Source organism: Geotrypetes seraphini, chromosome 10 (genome assembly GCF_902459505.1).
Source record: "Geotrypetes seraphini chromosome 10, aGeoSer1.1, whole genome shotgun sequence".
NCBI lineage: Eukaryota > Metazoa > Chordata > Amphibia > Gymnophiona > Dermophiidae > Geotrypetes > Geotrypetes seraphini.
Window position 1 is genome coordinate 55,585,711 of NC_047093.1, and position 24,747 is coordinate 55,610,457.

Here is a 24,747-nt window from a genome sequence, read left to right on the forward strand (position 1 = left end):
TAAGTATGAGGGTTGAAAAATATGAGTAGAAGGTTGAAACGAAGCACGGATTTTTTTTTATTTTATTAGTAAAATGATCTGCCAAAGATTGCGCTGAAGGGAGTTGTAAGGAATCAGGACGGTTTTGATGATCTGTAGTCAATGAACGTACAATCTTGTATAGTGTCGATGTGTTTTTTGCTGTAGAAATCTTTTTAGAATAGTAAAGAGATTTTGCCTTATTTTTGATTTGTAATAGGATGCGGGTTTCTTATAATTATTTAAGTCAAGGAGGGATTTGCTATGCCTCCATTTCCGTTCCAATGAGCGTAGTTGTTTTTTAATTAGTAGTTCTGGAGAAAATCACAGATTCTTATGGTGACGATGAGAATTATGCTGAGTTTGTAAAGGAGCAAATTTGTTTAAAAATGTAAGAGCAGAGTCATTCCATGCTAATAAAAGGCCATCAATGTTGGAATTCAGAATAGCATCATTACAAAAGGTGAAGTTAGAGGCAATGGAAGGAGCAACCAACTTTGAATAATCTCTTAGACTTATTGGTTTGGGGTTGGGGGGAGAAGTATTCAATGACCAATAAAGAGAAACAGTAAGCAAAGAATGATCCGACCAAGGTACTGAAGTATTAGAAATTGGTGAGAAATTAGATACTGCTGTGCTAAATATCAACAAGTCAAGTGTATGGCCTGTTTTATGAGTAGGAGATGATGTTAGTGGAAGTAAGTTAAGATCATTAAAGAAGGTCTTCACATCTATAGTACTTGCACTGTTGGGGTGATCAAAGTGAATATTAAAATTGCCAAGAATTACTGGGTTATTGGCTGAGGTACAGAAGTAAAAAATCATAGATTGTAGTAGTGCGATCCTGCCTTGGGAGGGAGGTGGAGGAAGATATAAAAGTAAACAATTGTACACCACATTAGTTTTGAATTTGAATAGAAGGAATTTAAGGGGACTTTGGGTAGAAGAAAATTCCAAGTCGAAGGCAAAGTTTAAGCAATAAATTATAGCAACCCCTCCCCCTCTTCTACCTATACGATGTTTGCAACAAAAAGTAAAACCTGGAGGACAGGCAAGGGCTAAGTATGGTTCCTCACCATCTGAGAGCCATGTGTCAGTAATGCACAGAAGGTCAAGTTTGTAAGGTCAAGATGAAATTTAGATTCAAGGGACCTAGAGTTAATCAGACTGAAGTTAAAGCTTTATTTTTGTGGACTAGCAAGCGGCTCCAATTTTATTCAAATAAGGTTAGGAACAGATGGCTTGGGATTTGGCGGTTTGTAATAGATGATATTTCGTCTACCCCATATGGTGGGTATATTTGTAGTGTTACCTGACATTAAGTAAGGAGAAAAAAACAGCTTAATGATCTAAGTTCCCTGATTATAGAGGACGTTGAGGTGGGCTCCCCAACCAAGCATGGAAGCATCTGTTTTTTAACCTCTTTTGATGCAGTGGGGTGTGAAAGAAAAGGCCCCTGGAGAGACTGGCTGGAGATAACCACTACTGAAGGGACTGAAGAAGAGTTGGGGTAACTCATAGACACTGAACAGTCGATTGGTGGCTTGAGGCCATTGGGTTGAGAGTGCCCACTGAGGTTCCCTGAGATGTAGACGGGCAAATGGAGTTACATGTACTGTAGATGCCATGTGGCCCAAGAGATGCATCATTTGATATGCAGTGCTGAAGAGATAGAACCCTCTAACAAATGTGGATCAGAATATGGAGTCTGTTGTGGAGGAAAGACATGAGCTTGAACAGTGTCTAAAAGTGCTCCAATGAATTCTAGAGATTGAGTGGGTTGTAGATGAGTCTTCTCAAAACTGACTGTAAAACTAAGAAGTTCTAGAAATTGTACTGTGGAATCCATGGTGTGGTAAGCTTGATGAGGGGTGAGGGCTTTGATTAACTAGTCGAACAGAAAAGAGAATAACTGGAAACCTGACAAGTGTAGGGTTGCAGCCACCACTATTAAGCATTTTGTGAAAACTCTGGGTGCTGATGCCAAAGGGAAGTACCTTGTACTGGAAGTGGCGTGCTCCCACTCGAAAGCACAGATATTTCCTGTGGACTGGGAGAATGGGAATATGTGTATATGCTTCTTTAAGATCTAGAGAGCAAAGCCAGTCAATTCTTCTCCAGGAGGTGTAGAAGAGTTTCTAAAGAGACCATTCTGAATTTCTCCTTCATTAAGTATTTTTTAAGAGCGCGGAGGTCTAGAATTGGACAAAGACCTCCATTTTTTGTATCAGAAAATACTTGGAATAGAACCCTCGACCCCTCTGCAGAGGTACTTTCTCAATGGAACTGAGCTGGAGGAGGGCTGAGAGATCTTGATGAAGGAAGATGGTCTGTTGGAAGTGAAAGAAGACTCTTTTGGAGAATGACATGGAGGTAGTTTTCGGAGAAGAGCAAAACCTCATCTCACAACTTGTAGGACCCAGAAGTCTAATGTGACATGGGCCCAATGATGATAGTAATTAAGATGACGCCCTCCAATTGGAAGAGTCTGAGGAAACAGTTGTTGGATGCTGGCCAGGCTCTCTATGAGAAAGTCAGAATGACTGCTGGGTTTTCTGCTGAGACTGAGGTTGAGTCTTTTGGGGCCTCTGCTGCCTAGACTGCCTCTATGTTGAAACCCTGGAGGAAGTGGATGGAATTTACATCTGTCTAGAATGTGTATGTGTACTGAGTATGAAGTAGAGGAAAGCATCGAGAGGTACTTCTAGATCGTTTTTGGTGACGACTCAATATTGAAAAGGAAGTACTTTGACATTTGGAGGTTTTTCTCCTCGATCTCGACCAATGACGATGGAGAATGTGAGATCTGGTCTTCGAGGTTTGTACAAGTCGATGCTCGGGCTGGGCCAGTACCAGTTGTGTCATCAAAGAAGCTTGAGCTGCTTATATTTGCAGTATGTTAGTCAACTCCCCTTTTAGAATCTCCTTTATCTGTGCTTTCTGAGACTTAGAGCTAGTCAATGGTGTTGACACTCGCAAGGATGCTGATGGAGAAGCATGCTTGTGCTTTTTAGTCTTTTTGATGGATGTCCCCAATGGCGAGAATGCCGACGCCAAATGAGGTGTTAAAGTTGGTACTGTCTTCGATGCTGGAGGTGTCTTATGCATATCAGCATCAGAAGTTGCACACATTCTTGGTGCTGTTAATGTCGATGGAAAAAGTTTGTTGAATTATGGAATAAAAAACTTGAGTCTGACGTGCTTGGACTAACTCCAAAGAACACAGCTTCTCAGCTCTACAGAAGAGCTGAGAACTGATTGTCCTGCGAGTCGACATCAGGTGGGAAGGCTCTAAGCAAGCAGTCTTGAGACTTAAATTTTTTTTTTAAGCGACATTACACTTTTGCACTGTCCATACTGGGCCCTGTGGATGACATCATCCACATGTAAGAATAAGCTGCCTGCTTGTCCTAGGATAATTATCTTTTTCCATCTCTAATACAAATCATCCAGAAATGACTTATTCCTACATGGAAGAGGAATTCTGTTTCTTGAAGGCCAACAGTGGATAGAGCTTTAAGTAGTACTAACAATATGGAACTAAACTTGGGATTTTGTGAATATGCATATGAACAACTCAGAAATAGTTACCAAAGACATGCAAAAAATTAAATGGACTTGAAATTCTCAAGACCAGAATTGGATGTTTCTATTCAAGTTTGTTGGGCATAAAACAGAACAGTCTGCTAATTCTATACTCTCAAATAATTCCATTTTGGAATAAGTTGCTAGACTGTTTCTTGCAGTATTTTGACAGAACCAAGATGTTGGGAATAGAAGGCTTATGTTCAAACCTTGCCAATTTCTCTTGTCTAGTCTCTCCTCACATTCTGGATACCCTGGAATTTCTGAATCCATCCATGCCTTTTCAGAGTCCTTCCTTTATTTTGGTAAATAAATAAGTGCAGAACAGTTGTGTGGAAAGAAATCCCTATCACAGGCACACTTCCAGATTTTCCTTTCAACTAATTAAGTGATATTAAGGAGGTTGTAAATGTCACAAGGAAATTGGCATGCAAGCTGCTTCTAATAATGAGATGAGGGAGGGGGGCAGGAGGAGGGTGAGATCACAGCAGGTGTTCTGCATTAGGCTTTCATCATTTGTGCCATTAGCCTCTTTGGTTTTGCTAAATTGAAGGGGAGAGGGGTATGGGGCTCCTAGGTGTCATAAGGCAGTGGAGAAGGTTGCCAAGTTAAGTGGATGTCTCATTGTTTCTGCAAAAAAAAAAAAAAAAAAAAAAATCCCAGGAGAGGGCTGACCACAATCACAGCTAATGAACAAATAAGGTTGGCAATATCTCTCAGGAGAGTAAGAGCACTGACCACTCATTAGCCTTGATACAGACTAAACAGGTTCCAACCTCTGCCAAGCTGCAGTCCTTAGATTAACAAACATGGAAGAACTGAAGGAGAAAGGGTGCATCTCACTCACCTTGTACTTCAGCTTTCCAGCAAACACCAACTGCTCCTGACTGACCATTACAAAAGGATATCTGCACAGCATCAATATGACCTCTGAAGGCCATCACCCAATCTTGGCTGAAAAATCTGAATGCGAGACAAGTGCTGGAGCCCAGGGCACAATATCAATTCTCCAAAAACATGCAGCAGGAGAAATAACTGTACAAAAGCAGGTGACCCAAACATACTTCTTTATTGCTTGTCTGTATGAAGCGCATCACAAACTGCTACCTTCTCAAGCAGTTCATGCTTAAGTCGACTACACAGAAATCAGCAATAATATGACCCCCCCACTCTTTCCTTAAGATGCAACCCTGTTAAAGGACCTCACCCACACCCCTATCTAGGAGACCCCATACTTCATCATCTCTGTATTGCACCTAACCCATGCCTGATCAGGAAATCTGAATTCAAATCCCATAGAACACAAGGCAGTCACTGAGGCTATTGGATGGATGGCTTGGGTCCTTCCGAATGTTGGATGGGCAGCTTGGGTCCCTTGAGTCTTCTGGGTAGTCCAGCCACTTCTGACTGATCTGTCACCTCTGGTCTTTCTGGTCACCATCGGTCACTCTGGTCACAGTAGGAAATTTTGGCCCTTGGTCATGCTCTGGCCATGTTAGGATACTTTGATTTACTGAGAGTTAGACAACTGCCAGCCTTCATCCTCTCAAGGGCCGCCTTAGAACTCCTGACAAGCTGACTTCCAAGGTCTGGAGTCTTGGTATTGGTTCCCTAAATTAGTCAGGGTGAGGGCATTATCTCTGGGCAAAGGACCTTTAAATACTCCTCATAGAGGACTCCCAAACCTCCTGAAGTCTTTCTTATTCATTTCCTGTATGTCCTTTGTTCCACATGGGTTTTCTCTGGTAGCGATCCTTCTCTCTTGTATGAAAATTCTTGTATTCAAATCCTTCTCTTTTGCATGCAAACTTCCTTCTACAGAATTATGGTCCCTGTTTCTAGACCCAGAAAGTCTTACGATAAGGGTTTCTTACAATGGAGGCCTGCTTCTCCCCCTAGATTCCTGGTGACTAGATGTATACCCCATCACAGAGGTACAGATCACCTCTCGTTCCAATACCATTATTTTTGCTCGTGAATCAAATGTGATTTCTTTAATAATAATACTAATAATAGTTTATATACCGCAGGACCGTGAAGTTCTATGCGGTTTACAATGATTAGAAATGTTACAGATTGAGTGAATAAACAAAGTTACAGATTGAATGAATAAACAAAGTACAGATTTAACGACAGGTGGTTCTTGCGCTTGGTTGTTAAGGACTAAGATTGTTAAGGACTAAGATTTAAAAGAATTATACGACAGGCATGATATCCACTAGTATTCGACTGCCTTCAGACTATGATGGGTGGAGGATACACTGGCGAGGTTATCTCTTCCATGAACACAGTAATAGAGGAAGTTTGACTCCATGAACATAAATCTTTCACTAAACCCACATAATTCTTATTCAAAGACTATGCTCTACAGGAACTTTGGAAACCATATTGAGCCATTACTGAAGAAGTGATCTGTGTGACTCCACAGCTCATGTGAAACAGTATTATTGCAAAAGTGTTAAGCTGATTTATTAAATGATAGCAAAATGATTTTATTATTCCAGAAGTAAACTGTCCATTTCTTTCACAAATATATGTATGTTTTGAGAGATTTTCTTAACTACCACTCTAATCCTCCTAACTGTTTGGGTGTTCAGATCCTGCATGCCTCAATCCTGACAGATTGCAAGATCCAACTGTTATATGTCCTGATCAGTCTGTGAGCACCTTCACTTCTCTTTCATGGAATCTAATTATATGGTCCATGCTAAAATCATAACACAGTTGTTGATTTGTTGCATCTTATATCTCATTTCCCATGTAAAAGAAACATGTAATGTCTGGAACTCTTCTAATCTAAAAGAAAGGGAAGAGGGATAGAAAGTGTGTGAGGGGGGAGGGGCAGGGGGAAGAAACAAACTGCCATTTAGTGAGAGCCATCTAACAAGAGATGAAGCAGCAGTAACTGAAAAGTGACATCACAGAAACAGAGAGACACATTGTCAGGGAGAGTATAATCCTGTGACACACAGCTATCAGTCAATACTCAGCTCCCTGCTGGCTCACAGCAGCATCAAAGCTCACCCCATACCATATAACATGCTCTTTATGGGCTAATCACATTATTCTTCTGTGAATAAAGCCCTGCTAAATCCTTCTTGCACATGGCATTATTCCCACCCCGTTACCCATCTGCCTGTGTGGGACAGCAAGGGAGGCACTTCGGCTTCTCAAGATCAAAACAGAGTCATCTAATTCCCCCTGCTACACTTTTATTTTTGCCTCTGGTTTGCAAGTGTGTGTGTAGTGGGGAGAATTTACCCAGTTCTCTCCGTGTACTTGTCTGAGTCTGCACAGCTCTCATTCTTTGCTTAAAGCAGGGGTGTCCAATGTCGGTCCTTGAGGGCCGCAATCCAGTCGGGTTTTTAGGATTTCCCCAATGAATATGCATTGAAAGCAGTGCATGTATACAGATCTCATGCATATTTATTGGGGAAATCCTGAAAACCCGACTGGATTGCGGCCCTCAAGGACCGACATTGGACACCCCTGGCTTAAAGTATATATTGTGACAACTAAGCTGGTGCTTTGTCTCTTCTTTTCAAGGTTCAGAATATTACACTTTCTCTAGACACAGTCATCAAACTGACATGGACAAAGCTACAAATGCATTGGGCCCAGGCTCCTGCTGCCAACTGTACAGTATTTGGAGCAACAATGACATATTCAGGTTCTATGTGGACTAGTTCCGTTTACTGGTCCAGTTCAATGCTTGTTTGTGATCTTTAGTTATTTTCTGGCTGGAGCTAGGGAGTGCTGAACTGGCTACTTTTTATAGTGACACCTAGTGGCGAATTAGAGAGCAGCACTCTACCATTGTACTTTCCACAATTCTATTAAGACTCTGTAAATTGCTTTTTCTCATTACCATTTGCCTTGGGTGCTTTCATGAGAAGGAAATAATAAAATCTTTGCAATACTTTTGCGTGTGCCTCCTAGTCTCCTAATCTAATTGTTTTTAATCAATCAGCGCTCATTTTACCATCACAACTTTGAATACAGTGGGAGTTACTATTTTGAGATTCATACCTTTGTATTCTCAGACTGCTGAGTACTGCAGCCTTCCTATGTCTGGACCCATAGCACAGCATACACTTACTGGTATGAAATCACTTTTAAAGACAACTTAATTTTTATTCCCCCCCCCACCATGCACATCTTTCACTCTTGGCTACCTTGGTGCCTGAATTGGATAGGAACTACAGATTCTAACATTTCTGAAAATGTGAATCCATGTTAAGATACTAAACTTCCTATACACATACATTTCTACCATTCAACAAACTTAGCTGCTTGTTTGCTCAATCTCTTTCTATCTCACCTCTCCAGAATATCTGGCTGCCACCTTGGTACTTCAGTGGAGATGAAGTGTCCTGGAAAGGTATTACTCCTCAAGTTCTCATGCCAGGCACAGTGAATCTAACAGGATCCCCAGAGCAGGCAGCTACAGTCACTCACAGGTAGCTGAAGTCATACACATCACATGCAGGCACCTAGTTTACATTCCTTTCTCAGGCTGACACCCCACAGATGTAATTACCACTGTTTAAACAAGCAGAACAAGGAGGGGAGGGGGAGAGAAAAAAAAAATTCAGAAGGAAAAAAGAAGGGCTAGAAAAGCAAAGCAGAAGATGGGTTAAGTAAGAAGAAAAGCTAAAAAAATAAAAAAGCAAAGACAGAAAAATAGGACAAGAAAGAGGCAGAAATGGTACCCAAGTACCCAGTGCCCCAGGGCAGAGGTCCCTGCTTCCTACCTTTTTGGTTTGGGTTTCTTGCTCCTCTTGGGACTTGTAGGGTCAGCGAAATTAAGATTCTGAGGAGCATCTCTCAGTCCAAAGCTTTTTGCAATGTGGCCCAGATGCAGAGACTTAACGTGAAAGATGTGCTTCAGGCTTTGGGGATATGTGGCATAGGATCGAATGAAGGACTGCAGGGCTGAGGAAGCAAAGGAATAACAAGTAGTGCAGCTTGTACAACACGCACAAAAAAAGCTGATGCATGAGAAACACAGGAACACCCAGGCAGATAAATTCTCAGTATAATTAAGCAATCTCTGTTTTAAATTTTGCTGTGGTTCCACAACTCTGTACATCTGAACTCCAAGTTATTGTGAGAGACTCCTCCTAATAAAAGAATAAAACAACAGAAAAGGCCTATGACTTGTCAGCCAGGTTAACACTGCACACTGGCACAGCGAGCTCACACTGTGAACTGCACTGGGCACTTCCCTTCTGAATGCAAGAAAGTGAATTTTTAGTAAGTTTCTAATCTGCTAAACCAAGCAACAGTGTCTTCACTAGCTAAGGTTAAAGTTCTTATATCACCTCTTAGACTGCGGAGATGCACCTCTACAGTATGAAACCTATCTGTATCTCTTCATAAGTAAGCAAAAATCTGTCACAGAAAAAAGTTACTCTTTCAGCGGCCAATATGGCTCAACTGGGCTTCAAAGCATCTGTGCCTGGGAGATCAGACAGTAAGTTGACCTCAGAGACTAGTCCTGAGCATCTTCCTCCATTGGGACCTTCTTCAGAAAACCCCATTACTCCCTAGCCCCTCTCTAAAACAACATCTGCCTGTAAAACCCTACCAGACAAACGTAAAACCCTACTTCAATCAAAAATGTCTCATTTTCATGTCTGCATTGGTATCTTTCATCAGCGTAAAATGTAACATTTGCCAAGCAGACAGAATTTAAAAATAAAATGCACTTTACATTTTCATCAATACTGGAGGATTTCCATATTAATGGGAGGCCCACGTGTCATGATACAAACCTGAGGGAATGGAGGGGAGAAGAGAGACTCAGATGTAACAGGGGAAAAAACCCAGTTCTTGTTTGAGAGATGGTACAGCAAAGGCAGTGGAACAGTGAAAGATTGTAAACCTGCTTGGAACAGATTTTCATTTTCAGCAAATGCTCCAAGCATTACGGACTGCAGTGGTAAGGGAACAGCAGAGATTCAGTGCAATCTGTGGCAACACCAATACACAACGATGCAATTCCAAAATAGATCCAAAGAGGAATTGAATATCTCACATTGAGCAGCCGTAAGAACGTTATATGGAAAGAAAGCAAGTGGTGGAAATATCCTGGGAAAGAGGGACAGAGGCTAGTTTTGGGGTACAAGCCACAATCTCTAAGAGACTGAAAGGAAAACATTCCTGGCATAGTGTTTGTCTAGGTCTTCATCTCTCAGGAGAGAACACAGACGCCCTCTTATTCACATTAAAACTAGCGGTGTCGATAACAGAATTCACTGTATTGAAAAGCTCATAAAGACTGGAAATACTTTCTCTTATGCACTGAAACGAATAGAGCAGATGTGCTCAGACTGTAGTGAAGGGCCAGCAGTAAGACTGCAGAAGTTAGGCTCCTGCAGAATCTGAGCTTCCAACACATGTTGCAACTTCTGTGCCACTTGCAAAGCTTTAAACTCAGCAGGCTCAGTGTTTTATTCTATTTGATCAGAACTGAAATAAATCCAGAACGATTCCTTCAGGGGAAGAAAGGCCTGTCCTGGGGAGCCAGTCTCTACTCTGTCTGCTAATAAGGTTTCTCTTGCTGAGGCACTGAGGTCCCAAGACACTTCCTGCTGGCCCTTTCACTTCTCTCTGCTCATATGCTTTACCTCTTTACTCGTTTCCCAGGCACCTCCTTACCTGAGGCATTAAGTAGTGTGCGAGGATGAGCAGAAAAGGAGAACACAGAACAGGCAGCTGACAGCTGCAAGACATCAGAGTCTAAACATCCAGTCTATGTTTCTGGCTTTGTACAGGGGTGCAGGAAAGGGGTACATGCAGTTTCTATGGGTGAAGCACTTGCCTCACATGGATGCAGTTTTGATATTTTACGTTTTCACAAGTATTTTCACAAGATATTTTAAGAGTTTTTACAAATCTTCTGTTCTCCCTTCTAAAATGACCTACGAGGACATGCTGCATCCCCTACAAGTGTACCCAAGGGCTTCTCACAAGAGAGAGCAATAGTGTAATCAGCTGCTTCCCTCAGAAACTAGTTTCTTCTTGTTAATCCAAGCATCTCCAGGATCATTTAAGATGACACACAAAAAAAGTCATGGTTAAGGCATGAAAATATTTCAGGACTTTCTCTCATCTTCAAGATACCATATGACTGGGATAAGGCCATTCCCTCAAGACCTACATGCCCTGTCTAAGATGAGGCCATGTAACTGATTAAACTACTGACCTTTTTTCGCCTTTATGACATTCTCCTCAGCGGCATGAACATAGTCCTCAAATGCGGTCTGCAAGACAGTTGCTCGTTCCCTCACTTCCTGTGGGCCTGCACCAGATGATTTCTAGTGGGGGGAAGAGATTAAATCAAAGGCTGACTGAGTGGCAGAATAATAAAAGCAGTTTAGAATAGATTTAATAACAGTAAAATGACACAGTAAGCACCATGGGGACCCAAAGGGTAATCCTTTCAATATTACTGGTAAAAAAAAATGAATTATTATTAACATAAAGATGTAAAGGTTGAACATAGAGAGAGGAGGAGGGGCTGCTGGGGAGCAGGGAGGGCAAATTTAATTTCTTGTCTTAAGGTAGCATGTTCTTTTTCTAAGCAATAAAGTAGGTGGTAAAAGCAGATGGATCAGAAGGGCAGGGTCCAATCTTCTTTTGGCACGAAAAAGCACCAAGAAATCATATTCTTATTCCGTCTCCTCCAGAGTGAATTCTATTGAACAGGAAACTTCCCACCTCCCCCTCACATAGGAAGAATAAAGGCATCAGAAGTCATTAGCTTAATTAAATAGTGAACCCTGATTTCTCTTCAGATTTCCAGTCATGGTCTCCTTTCAGCTACATTCCAGGTGAGGATGGACCCCCTTCTTGCCCTAAGGGTTGAGATTCACTCACTAGAGAAGAGGGAGAATGCAATCAAGACAACCTTTGGATTATCAAACTAGAACACAGAACATGCATACGACATATCCTCAAGCTGTGTACTGCTTCTCAAACCATGCCCCACATATAATTATAAAGTTGCAATAGGTTTTAGCGCAGGTCGGCGAGGTACTAAATCCTCCGACGCTCATTCAATTCCTATGAATGTCAGAGCATTTACCTTGCCAGTCTGCGCTAAAATGTTCCACCATGGTTCGATAAAAGGGGGCCAATGTTTGCTGCATAAATGCTTTTGAAAATCAATCTTTTTTTTTTTTTCTTTTTACTTAAAAGGTTCCTTTGAAATTTAATAAATTGGCACGTGTATAATGCTAGCTATTATATCACTTTTTAACATGCTTAGCTCTGCAAAAATGGGGTGGAAATAAGGGTGCGTCTTAAAGAGCAAATGTAAAAACCCACAAAACAAAATCCGGACCTTTTTTTGCCATCCCGGCAGTCCAGCGCGCTTTCCGCACTCCTCCCTCGGTTTCCCTGCTCTCTTCCGGCAGCGGCACAGCGGTGCATGAGGCAGGCGCATGCTTTTTGTGTGCTTGCTTGGTCTCTCACTGCACTCCGAAAGGCTGCCTGTCAGTTCTCCGCTCAGCTCCTATCTGTGCCATTTTCTTCAACTGCCAACTCCAGACTCCATCCTTTCTGCCTTGCTGTGCCATTTCTTGGAACAAGCTGCCCGAATCCCTATGGTGGGCTCTGTCTCTGGCAATGTTCAAGGCCCACTTAAAAGCCCACCTCTTTGAGAGTACTTTCAACTCCTAACTCCTTTCACCTTGGGTTCTGCATCCTCAACCCTATATATCATGTCTGTCTGCCCAAGTTAGATTGTACGCTCTTCCAAGCAGGGACTGTCTATAAATAACAAAATGTACAGCGCTGCATATGCCTTTCAGTGCTATATAAGTGATAAGTAGTAGTAGATAAATTAGGCCTGTAACATCACCATCTCCTTCAGTTCAACAGTCCCATCATCACCTGCACTATATCATGGCAGTCTGGTGTTGCTGGAAATACACACTCAGTCTCTTCACTCCTTCACATAGTTTTAGTTTTTTGGGTAGGATAGGAAGCAAACGATACACTGGAAAATTCAAATACCTGAGACTAAAAGTAGGTAGGAGAAATTAGGTTCTTACCTGCTAATATTCTTTCTTTTAGTCCCTCCAGACCGGCACAGAATGGATGGTTCCAGATTTTCTCAAAGCTCATTCCACTCGGGGTCAGGCAGCCTCTTGGACTGAGAGTTCGCTTGTGCCTCCAGTGGATATCTGTAAAGCTGCGGTTTGGTCTTTACTCCATTCCTTTGTTTGCCACTACCGCGTGGATGTTCAGTAGCATTGGGACGCATTGTTCAGTGAGCATGTTCTTGTGGCGGCCCTTCAGGGGTCCCACCCATGATGGGTACTGCTTTGGTACATTCAATCCATTCTGTGCTGGTCTGGAGGGACAATAAAGGAGGAGGAATTAGGTATTCATCAGAGGCACAAGTGAACTCTCAGCCCAAGAGGCCGTCTGAGCCCGAGTGGAATGAGCTTTGAGAAAATCCGGAACCATCTGTTTTGTGCTGGTCTGGAGGGACAATAAAGAAGATGGGATTTTTATTTTGACTAAACTGAAGTTTTTCAGCAGTTTTCTTTAATGCTGATCGAAAAGAAGTCAGGTTCAGATCCCCAAACCTGGAGCGGTGGAGATGAGTGCCGTGAGGTGTCCAGTGTGGTTACGTGACCGATCCTGGAGAAGCCAGCAGGAGCTCTGGGGAGCATTCTCTTTTCTTTGTGAAGGGCAAGACGCCCTGGAATGGGTTCGTCCTGAGAGAGGGGCCCATGCCTTGGAAAGTGTCACGGTTCTGGTGGTATCCAGTGAGATCTTGCTGGCTCTTGGAAAATCCAGAGGAGAGGGTGTAAATCTCAGGCCAGGCCATACCCATATTCATAGTAGGTCTCCAAGGTGAATAGCCTCTGACATGTTAGAACAATGTAGGTAATGTTAGAACAATGTAGGTAATGGTCTATGATATTCACTTACTGAATTTTCCAGAACAACATTCAATCATGGTCCAAGCAAGAGAAATATTATTTCACTTGCCATCCTTAAAGACCAATAAGTGGCCTCCCCAGCCTTGAAACTCTGCATTCAGAAATGTCAAAGTGGAAAAATAGTCCATTCCAAAATCTGTAAATCCTACAGGGGAAATCTGGATGATCTTGAGTACTGTGTGCAATTCTGGTTGCCACATCTTAAAAAAAGATATAATGGAACTAGAAAAAGCTCAGAGAAGATCAACCAAAATAATTAAGGGGATGAACAACTCTCATATGAGGAAAGGCTAAAGAGGCTAGGGCTCTTCAGCTTGGAGAAGAGATAGATATAATAGAGGTCTATAAAATCACAATTAGAGTGGAATGGGCAAACGTGAAACAATTGTAGACTCTTTCAAAAAGTGCAAAAATTAGGGATGATGTCATAAAGTTAATAACAGCACATTCAAACCAAACAGAATTTTTTTTCCACTTAACATATAGTTAAGCTCTAGAATTCACTGCTCAGCAAGTGGTAAATGCAGTCAATGTAGCTGAGTTTTAAAAAGGTTTGGACAAATTCCTGGAGGAAAAGTCCATAAACCATTATTAAAGTGGGTCTGGGTAAAGCCACTGGGGTTAAGTAACCTGGAATCTTGCTACTCTGAGATTCTACCAGGTACTCGTGACCTAGTTCAGCCACTGTCAGAAACAGGATACTAGACTAGATGGAGCCTTATCTGATCTAATAGGACAGCTCTTATATTCTAATGAACTGATGAGGGAGTTATAGTCACTGGTATAATTGTAGAATAAAAATATTTTTTACATCAGTCTGCAAATAGTCATAGTTAAAGTTTACTTTCTGGGTGAGGCAAGGTTGTTCCAAAGGTTAAGAGCCTGACTGAATGAACTTATAGATACCTGCCATGGAACTAACAGAACTGGATCTTTGTAGCTGTCATTAACAAGATGACTTCTTCTCTTCCTCCAGTGCCAAATGGAAACTGTTTTTTAAGTATTTTTTCAGCTGCATTCACAAGTATCCAGTGTCCCCCTCCCAGCCCTTTTTAATATGAATGTGAAATTAGCCAAGTTGCCCTTTTCCCTGGCGGACAGAATCCTCCGTTATTAAAACTAAAGCACTTTAATAATGAAAACTTTTTTTCCTCTCTCCCCCCACCCCACACTTTCTCTCTCCTTGTGTTTTAACTGTTTAAAATTAATGAGAAGGAGGGAGCATATAGCAGTTGTCAAAGTGATATTGAAAAGTTGGGCAGCCAGGACCGAATAAGCAAGAAAATCCCTCCAGAGTGTTAAATAAACAGTGCGTCAGCCCCTTGCTGAATCGCACTGTTGGTTAGTGTACACATTGTGTAACGGCACTCAGAATAGATCAGAGAGCCAGGGAGGCAGCGAGAGAGGCTTCAGAATTCCAATAAAGGCCTGAAATTAAAGACAACCTGCTGCAGATTCCAGCAGAAAATTAAAGAGAGCTCAAGCTTAAGTGACAGATGACTTGGTTCACTGTCAGAACTGTCAGGGGATTTAGTGATAATGTGGCAATATATTACAAAGGAAGGGATTCAGAAATTTTTTTTTTGTCTTTGCCTTCTTCCAGTCTAAATCCTGAAAATCCACCATCTATTTCTCTCCCTGGTTTAACAAGAAAAAATGAGGGATTAAGATGAGGGCACAATTCAACAAACACAGATCACTCATTTCTCCTACCTCCAACCTTCCCCCACCTCCCCCCCAAAAAATGGCAGAGAAAAATGAAGAATGCTCGCTCATTCAAGCTGCTAAGAAAAGTTTGCTTTGTTTTACTGAGAGGTGCTCAGACTGCTACAATTCTGGTTTCACAGAGGGCAGAGTAAGGCCTGCAAGAAAGTTAACACAGAGCAGGACGAGGGCAGAAAGATGAACCCTGCAGGAGTTGCTGTTTGTACAAGTCAAAATAAGAAATGATCAACTAAAACTGCTTCCTGGAAGTAAATTTCCGCATTTATGTACAGTGTGTGTTTATAAAACTGTAAGAGGAAAAAAAGATGACCTAAAATAACTGACTAGAACATGGAAGACAGGAGTTGAAACCCTGCCTCTGCCACAGACAGTCATTGTGACTCTAACTAAATCACCTTTCCCAGTGTTTCAGGTATCCATTTACCTTGCAAACTCTCTGGGCTAGGACTTGAACTTGATAGCAATTTGTTCTAAGATGTCCTCATTTAGGACACTATACACATGTCAAAACATTAATCTATATTTATTTCTATGGCTACTCGTAGAGAATCTTATCGATTCAAAACAATACCCAATCTGGAATAAAGCACCAGCTGATGTTTTATCCTATGCTGCCATTAAGTAACGCATGAGGAAGAAAAAATGTCTGTTTTTAAACAAAACACAGGAAGAACATGACGTGAAGTCATGCAATATTTTTGCTTGCTGGTCTGCATACATATCTACACTTAATAGGCCAGACACTTGGAAAGGGAATTAATCATGAAGGAGAGAATGTTGTTTGGACCATGAAAATCAATAAAATGTTTGTTACGACAGTAAACTATTTAGTCAAAACCAGAAAGCTGTAAGTAGCTTTCCTGGGAGCAGTTCAAACAGGGTGTTAATATGCCAGTCCTTCAATATGGTACATATACAGAAAGGGTAAGAATAGGGATTATTTCACAGCCATGAATTCTTCCCACTCATCATAACTCTTTTGCATTACAAATATGTTTTGTTTTTATTATGTTTGCCCATTTATGTACATTTATTGCAATCTACTTAGGATGTTGGCCTAAAATAAACAAATCTATAAATAATTGATCCATCCAGAAGATTACTGAAATTCCTCCTCCCCATGATAAAGCTGAAATTCTGCAATGTGTTTGGGAAGGTGATAACAGAGAAATTAAGGTAAACATCCATATACAGTTTAATACAAAGGGAAATATTTTTTAAAAAGACATTTACCAAATAAATTACCCAAGGTGAATATCATCCTCCCTCAGGGCAGATAAAATTATGTATATGTTTCTACAACAAGAGCACTTTTAACCAGATTAAAGAGGGACATTTCTAGGAAAGTAGTGGGGTTTGGTCAAGATTTCATTTTCAAAAGTATGCTTCGGTGCCCAGGAGAACTGGGTACCTTTTTAGCACCAAAAAGCCTCTGAAAATGGACAAAAAATCCCCAAAATAATAAAGAGAAAAAACAGAGCAGTTTGGAAGGAAAGAGGAGGTTCTGCTGTTGGGAGATTTCAACCTGCCAGATGCGGACTGGAATGTTCCGCCTGCAGAATCGGAAAGAAGTAGGGAGATTGTGGATGCCTTTCAAGAAGCTCTGCTCAGACAAATGGTGACGGAACCCACAAGGGAAAAAGCAATATTGGATCTGGTCCTCACAAATGGAGAAGAGTATCTCTAATGTTCGAGTGGGTGCTCACCTGGGAAGTAGCGATCATCAAACGGTTTGGTTTGATATAACGGCTAAAGTGGAGAGCGGCCGCACGATACTTAAAGTCCTAGATTTCAAACGTACGGACTTTAATGCTATGGGAGAGTACCTGTTAGGATGGGAGGACATAAGAGAAGTGGAAAGACAGTAGTCTAAGCTGAAAGGAGCGATAAAAATGGCTACGGACCTTTATGTGAAGAAAATCAATAAAAACAAGAGAAAAAGGAAGCCGATATGGTTCTCCTACCTAGTGGCTGAGAAAATAAAGGCGAAAGAATTGGCGTTCATGAAATACAAAAAAAAAACAAGAAGAGGAGAGCAGAAAGGACTACAGGGTGAAACTGAAAGAAGCCGAGAGAGATACGTCTGGCGAAAGCACAGGCGGAAGAACAAATGGCTAAAAATGTAAAAAAGGGAGACAAAAATTTTTTCACATATATTAGTGAAAGGAGGAAGATGAAAAATGGAATTGCTAGGCTAAAAGATGCTGGGAACCAATATGTGGAAAGTGATGAGGAGAAAGCGAATGTGCTAAACAAATACTTCTGTTCTGTGTTCACAGAAGAAAATCCTGGAGAAGGACCGAGATTGTCTAGCAAAGTTACACGAGAAAATGGAATAGATTCTGCGCCGTTCACGGAGGAGGGTGTTTATGAGCAACTTGAAAAACTGAAGGTGGACAAAGCGATGGGACCAGACGGGATCCATCCCAGGATACTAAGGGAGCTCAGAGAGGTTCTGGCGAGTCCTATTAAAGACTCGTTCAACAAATCTCTGGAGACGGGAGTGATTCCTGGGGATTGGAGGAGAGCGGATGTGGTCCCTATTCATAAAAGTGGTCACAGGGATGAAGCAGGAAACTACTTCAGTTGTTGGAAAAATAATGGAAGTTTTGCTGAAAGAAAGGATAGTGTACTTCCTTGAATCTAATGGGTTACAGGATCCGAGGCAACATGGCTTTACAAAAGGTAAATCGTGCCAAACGAACCTGATTGAATTTTTTGATTGGGTGACCAGAGAGCTGGATCGAGGACATATGCTAGATGTAATTTACTTGGATTTCAGCAAAGCCTTTGATACAGTTCCTCATAGGAGGCTGTTGAACAAACTTGAAGGGCTGAAGTTAGGACCCAAAGTGGTGAACTGGGTCAGAAACTGGCTGTCAGACAGACGCCAGAGGGTGGTGGTTAATGGAAGTCGCTCGAAGGAAGGAAAGGTGAGTAGTGGAGTCCCTCAGGGATCAGTGCTGGGGCCAATCCTGTTCAATATGTTTGTGAGTGACATTGCTGAAGGGATAGAAGGAAAAGTGTGCCTTTTTGCAGATGATACCAAGATTTGTAACAAAGAGACACCGAAGAGGGAGTGGAAAATATGAAAAAGGATCTGCAAAAGTTAGAGGAATGGTCTAATGCCTGGCAACTAAAATTCAATGCAAAGAAATGCAGAGTAATGCATTTGGGGATTAATAATAGGAAAGAACCGTATATGCTGGGAGGAGAGAAGCTGATATGCACGGACGGGGAGAGGGACTTTGGGGTGATAGTGTCCGAAGATCTAAAGGTGAAAAAACAGTATGACAAGGCAGTGGCTGCTGCCAGAAGGATGCTGGGCTGTATAAAGAGAGGCGTAGTCAGTAGAAGGAAGAAGGTGTTGATGCCCCTGTACAGGTCATTGGTAAGGCCCCACTTGGAGTACTGTGTTCAATTTTGGAGACCGTATCTGGCGAAGGACGTAAGAAGACTTGAGGCGGTCCAGAGGAGGGCGACGAAAATGATAGGAGACTTACGCCAGAAGACGTATGAGGAGAGACTGGAAGCCCTGAATATGTATACCCTAGAGGAAAGGTCAATCATCGCTCCATGGAGCAGAGAATGGCCTTGTCCCCACAGTAAAGTTTCTGCTACGTGTTGCCTCCCTTCCCACCCCTCGAGGGCAGCAGCCTTTCTCCCAATCACATGGTCCAGCAGCCCTTTCCCTCCTCCTTACCAATCACCGCGGTCTGGGCATCTCTTCCACTTCGTCGGGCCATCTCCCTCCCTTCCTCTCACCTTTGCTTGCGCTTTTTAGAGGTTTCTTTCTCCGAGCGTCCCAGACGCCATAGCCTTCTCACAGGTTGCACATGACTGCAACCTGTGAGAAGGTTGCAGTCATGTGCAACCTGAGACAGATGCTGCATGGAAGTGGGGATGAGAGAGAGAGGGGGATCAGTTATTGGAAGGAACTGGGGAGGAGAGAGAGAGGGGAGCAGTCACTGGAAAGACATGGGGAGGAGAGAGAGAGGTAAGCAGTCGCTGGAAGGAAGTGGAGTGAGACGGTGGTGCAGATGCTGGATGGAAGTGGGAAGGGGAGACAGACGCTGCATGGAAGTGGGGAGGGAGAGAGGAACAGATGCTGCATGGAAGTGGGGATGAGAGAGAGAGGGGGAGCAGTTATTGGAAGGAAGTGGGGAGGAGAGAGAGAGAGAGAGGGGAGCAGTTTCTGGAAGGAAATGGAGAGAGAGGAAGGAGCAGACATTGGAAGTGGGGAGGGAAGAGAGGGGAACAGATGCTGGAGGGAAGTGGGAAGGAAAGAGAGAGGGAAGCACACACTGGATGGAAGGAGGGGATAAAGAAAAAAGGGCACATGCTGTACTGCTATATGCTTTACTTCCTGAATAAATTGTTTCTAAAAAAGAAAATGCATTCTCTGCATTGAAGGTGGGTAGATATGATAGAAAAGATGTAACTATCTTCAAGGTATAAACACACAGGAAAGGAGGCTCTGGAATAAGGGGGGGGGGGTCACAGGATAAGAATGAAGGGGCAGATTCATGAGTAATCTAAGGAGAAATGTGTTTATGGAAAGGATGGTAGATGCATGGAGAAGCCTTCTAGCAGAGGTGGATGGGACAAGGACTGAATGTGAATTCAAGAAAGCATGAGGCAAGCACAGAGGATTTATAAGGAAAAGGATAAGACTTCAGGGATGAGCAGTTGGTGTGAAATAGTAGACTGGATAGGCTGCATATTCTATTTCTGCTGTCCTGATTTATGTTTAGGAGATTATAGAAGAAATACATGGCATTTGCATCTGTAAATGGCTCAATATATCTAAGCAGTGACTGTAGAAAAGTCACTACTTATGTCTGCAGCAACAGGGTTTTCCATGGCATGTTCTCTGGACAGGAATGAAAAGAACACACAGATGTCCAATTTTGCAGTGGCAATACACAGATGCTTTTAAAAAAAATCTAGATTTATCCCAAGGAAGGTGTGCCAGCTTACTGTTCATTTAGATCTTGGGTTTACAAGTATGATTGAGGGAGCAATTGTGTTTACCACTCTAATACAGCTCTTTAATTGGCTTCCCTTGGAAACCCAGGTTTGTAAAATTTGGCATTTACATATAGGCTGCATAATCACCCCTAATAAGTATAAGTACCAGCACTTACACATTCAAAACCCCAAGTGAAGCTGCTCTTTTCTTAAGCATGTTTCTTTGTAAAACTGCTGTTCCTCTGGCAAACTACATGCACATCTCTCTGTACAAGCACCCTTTTAATAATGCTTTCCATGTACTTTATCATGTCTGTATTGTGATGATAACTGATTGATTTTTTTTTTTTAATTTATATATCTACAATGTATTAATTGAGTTGAGATGATATTCTTTGTAAGATTTTTGTTATGTATATTTTATTTTTAAAACTCAATAAAAATTATTGAACATAATAATGCTTTCCAGTAGTTCACTTTAGTTTCAGAAGATAAAAATTTTTAAAGCTACTTTTTCCAAGCATTTGGTAGAAAAGAAACACAGCTCATCATAGAACATCACCTTTTTGCTTTGTCTTCTAGCTTTAAAATGCTCATTCATCAACAAACTGGAGAGAATGTCTTCCATTTTTACTTCTGAGACACTGAAACGGGAAAGAAACCATGCATCAGGTGATCGGCAATTCAGGGTCTATGTATTTATTTTTCTCTGCTTTAGATTTCAGATGTATGACACCTCACGCCTTTGCCCCACTGAAAGGAGAATGGGCATATATTAGAATCACAAATTCTGATAGACTTAGTGTGGATGTACAGGCTGTCTGCCTCCTACCACAAAAAGCAGCATGACATCTGGTGAAGCAGCCTGGTCCAAGTCTGCACCCTATCTAGCTTTATACTTTGATGTGTAAGGAAAAGAGATGTGCCCTCAAAAATATTGACAGTGATTCTGTGAGGAACACTGTTAGAATACAATGACAAGTGCCTGGAAATGGGAAGAAGCCAAAGCAGATATATCGAGGCTGAAAAGGAGATCTTTTTCTAGACTGCCCAGTCATGAGGTAATTTCAGAAAACGTTTTATGTTCAGAAAAAGGCTCTTATGCAATTGAGGCGCTGATTCTATAAAAGATGCCTACAATTAGGCACCTAGATCGGCATGCCTAGCTGATGTAGGTATCTAACTTAATTTTTTTAATTGGCTTAATCAGCGCTGATAATTAAAAGCACCATTAAAAACAATTTAAAATGATGAAAAGGCAGTGTGGTAAGGGGCAGATTCGTGGTAGAGTTTGGGCATGGATTGACTTAGGCATTGGTAGGCATCTACTTTAGGTACACTCATTTAGGCCAAGAAAAGTCTGGCCTAAATGGCAGCGTACCTAAGGATTCAATGCCTACTGGTGCATAAGAATGCTTAGGCACCTCTAGGTGTAATTCTATAAATTCTATAGTGGTTGACTGACAACAGCACTGAATGGCGCTTAGGCGTTAGACGCCATTTATAGAATATGGGCCTAAGTGACCAAATACACACATCAGGATTGTACATACTTATATGCATATTGCACTTAAAGGTTCCTAAGGGGGAGCTGCAAAGTATGCAAGTACATAAAGGGTCTGGATTTACCCGGCTGTCCAGGGAGAAAGTGTCTGCTCTATCCCCCATCTACCTCTGGCTCCGCTGAAATTGAATCTTCAGACTAGCTGGCAGCAGCAACGAGGTGAACCTGATGCTGTCAGCATGCCCTGGAAGCTTTCTCTTTGGAGCGACTTCCTGTTCCCGTGTAGGCAGGATGTTCCGGAGAGGTGGACCAAAGATTCAATTTCAACGAGGAGGTAGTTGTGGGACAGGGGAGAGAGAGAGAGAGAGAGAGAAGCACTGTCCCATGAGGGGGGGAGGGAGGGAGAAGCACCCATGGTAGGGGAGTTGGAGGGAGGGAGAGATGGAGAGAGAGAGAAGAACCTGGAGAGAAGGTTGTGAAGAGAGAGAGACAGAGTGAGGGGGACAACTGCGGGAAAGGGAGGGAGAAGCACCCAAGGGGGGAGGGTGTGTTGGAGGGAGGGAGAGAGAGAAAGAAGCACCCATGGGGGGCGTTGGAGGGAGGGAGGGAGAGAAGCACCTGCGAGGAGAGGGATAGAGGGAGGAAAAAAGAAAAGCACCAAAAGGGTACAGAAGATGGGAAGTGGGACTACGGAAATGGGTGAAAAGAGGGTGGGGCAGGGGCGAGACTAGTGGGAGGCAGGCCAGGGATGGGACAAGGTCATATGTCCTGATTTTTGACTTCACAAATATGGTAACCCCACGTACATACACAAATTTTCATCTTCTCCAGAGCAGCTGTATAGTTGTGTAAAAGAACTTCTGTGCCCGTAGGAGCCTATTTTATGAGAGGCATATAGGCAGTTTATTTAAATCTTTTTCTAACTTTGATAATGGCACCCTGTTATAAAATCACTCCCCAATCTGTGCAGATACCCACAGAGTTGCAAGCTCATTTTCACAGGACCATGTCCTGCAGATTCCCTTTTAAAATTCAGGGCTGATGGGGACTTTGCTCTAATGCAATATATATGAGCAGGAATCTCAAAATGAAACTTCCATGCAAAACTTTGCCTTCTAGGGAGAGGAGGAGATAGTGGATGCTGTGGATGAACATGTTTCTATGCCTTCAGCCTGCCCTGGCCCCACCTCTTTCTCTGCAAATAAAAGTATGTAAATGCTCACAACAGCAGAACAATTTTAACTCTAGAATAATTTTATTACAAATGACCTAATTTACGCAACAAGTATGCATATAAATTAATGCTGATTTTGGACAGTCCATACTATGCAATCACTTAGAGCAGCAGCTTCTAGGGTGTGGAAAAATTAGCTGTGTCTAAGTAGAACAGAACATGTTAACAACATAAGGTCAAAGAAACAACAGGGAATATTTTACCAGCAGGAAAGGTGTCCAGTGGCAAACTATCCATTTACACACATTATTATGGGAGAGGTGAAATTTGGGCGATCATGATTGTTGTAGAACTCAAGGGACTTGACAATTAATTTGGTGGTGGTGGTGGCAGTGGGAAAAGGGGGGGGGGGGCTATTCCAAAGGATGAACTCCACCATAACTGGGATGGAACCAAGCTGTTGGTACTATCATTTGAAAAGGAGATCCAGCAGCTTTTAAACTAGAATGGGAGGGGGGAGGGGTCGACAGTCACTCAGGAGCAAAGGATACTATTTAGAGAATGACACGGTGGCGGTTTACCCGCGGCTACTGCGTTTAGCCACGGGTAACCCGCCAAAAACGGGGAATGAAAATTAGCAGCCTCTGCGGGGACGGGGACAAGGCCATCACCGCCCCTTGGAGCGGTGAATGGTCTTGTCACCGCAGTGAGGCATAAAGGATCGTGCGGTCCCCGCACCCCCATCCGCCCACCCGCAAGCCGGCTCGATCGTTTAACCAGCTTCCTCTCTCCACCTCACCTTAGTTTGCCGGCTTTCTTTTTCGGCGACCAGAACGCTTTCAAAAGAGCCGCGCACGCGCGGCTGCTCAGTATTCAATCTTCTGCTCTGACCCAACCGGAAACAGGAAGTTGCAGCAGAGCAGAAGATTGAACTTTGAGCTGCCGCGCATGCGCGGCTCTTTGAAAGCGTGCCGGTCGCCGAAAAAGAAAACCGGCAAACTAAGGAGAGCTGGAGAGCAGTAGCGTACCAAGGGGGGGGCGGGAGGGGCGAAAAAGGTAATGGCGCCAGGCCTTGGAGCACCGAGGCAGACCGCTTCTCCCCCCTCCCAGCTGAACCCCCGCTGACCCTCCTATCTCCCCCCCCAAGTGAACCTTTCCGACCCTCCCAGCGAAAGCAGCAAACCTCCCTCCAGTAGCGTCGACTTTCTCCTCCCTCTGCCGCGTCACTGATGACATCATCAGTGACGCGGCAGAGGGAGGAGAAAGCCGCGAAGGAGGTTTGCTCTCTCGCTGGGAGGGTCGGAAAGGTTCACGGGGGGGAGATAGGAGGGTCAGCGGGGATTCGGCTGGGACGGGGGAGAAGCGGTCTGCCTCGGTGCTCCATTACCTTCTTCGGGCAGCAGCAGCGTTTACAATTCGCTGCTGTTGCCAGTTTCAGGCCTTGTTCTCTGCCGGGTCCTGCCTACTTCCTGTTTTCATGAAGACAGGACCCGACAGAGAGGAAGGCCTGAAGCGGGCAACATCAGTGAATTGTGAATGCTGCTGCTGCCCGATGAAGTTCAGGACATCGAGGAAGGAGCAGGGTGAAATCGGCTGCTGGCTTGGGGGTGAGGGTAGGGAAAGAATCGTGGAAGTGGAGAAATTGGCACGATGGCTTTGTGGGGGCTAGGGGGAGAGAGAAAGAAAGGAAAAAATAAAGAGGGGGGGCAGGGGGAGAGAGAAAGAAAGGCAGAAATAAAGAGGGGTCAGGGGGAGAGAGAAAGAAAGGCAGAAAGAAAGAGGGGGACCAAGGGGAGAGAGAAAGAAAG

At 43.0% G+C, this 24,747-nt stretch overlaps 1 protein-coding gene across 6 annotated transcripts in view; it reads right to left on the bottom strand.

The window, feature by feature from the left end:
- DDX31 (DEAD-box helicase 31) overlaps positions 1-24,747 on the bottom strand; it is a 122,201-nt gene that overhangs the window by 11,467 nt on the left and 85,987 nt on the right. For all 6 annotated transcript variants that reach the window (XM_033960638.1, XM_033960635.1, XM_033960636.1 and 3 more), the window contains exons 18-20: positions 20,824-20,905; positions 10,814-10,925; positions 8,358-8,538 (exon numbers count right to left, since the gene is read on the bottom strand). In XM_033960638.1, the coding sequence (XP_033816529.1) occupies positions 8,358-8,538; positions 10,814-10,925; positions 20,824-20,905 (375 nt within the window). The remainder of the gene's footprint in view (positions 1-8,357; positions 8,539-10,813; positions 10,926-20,823; positions 20,906-24,747) is intronic.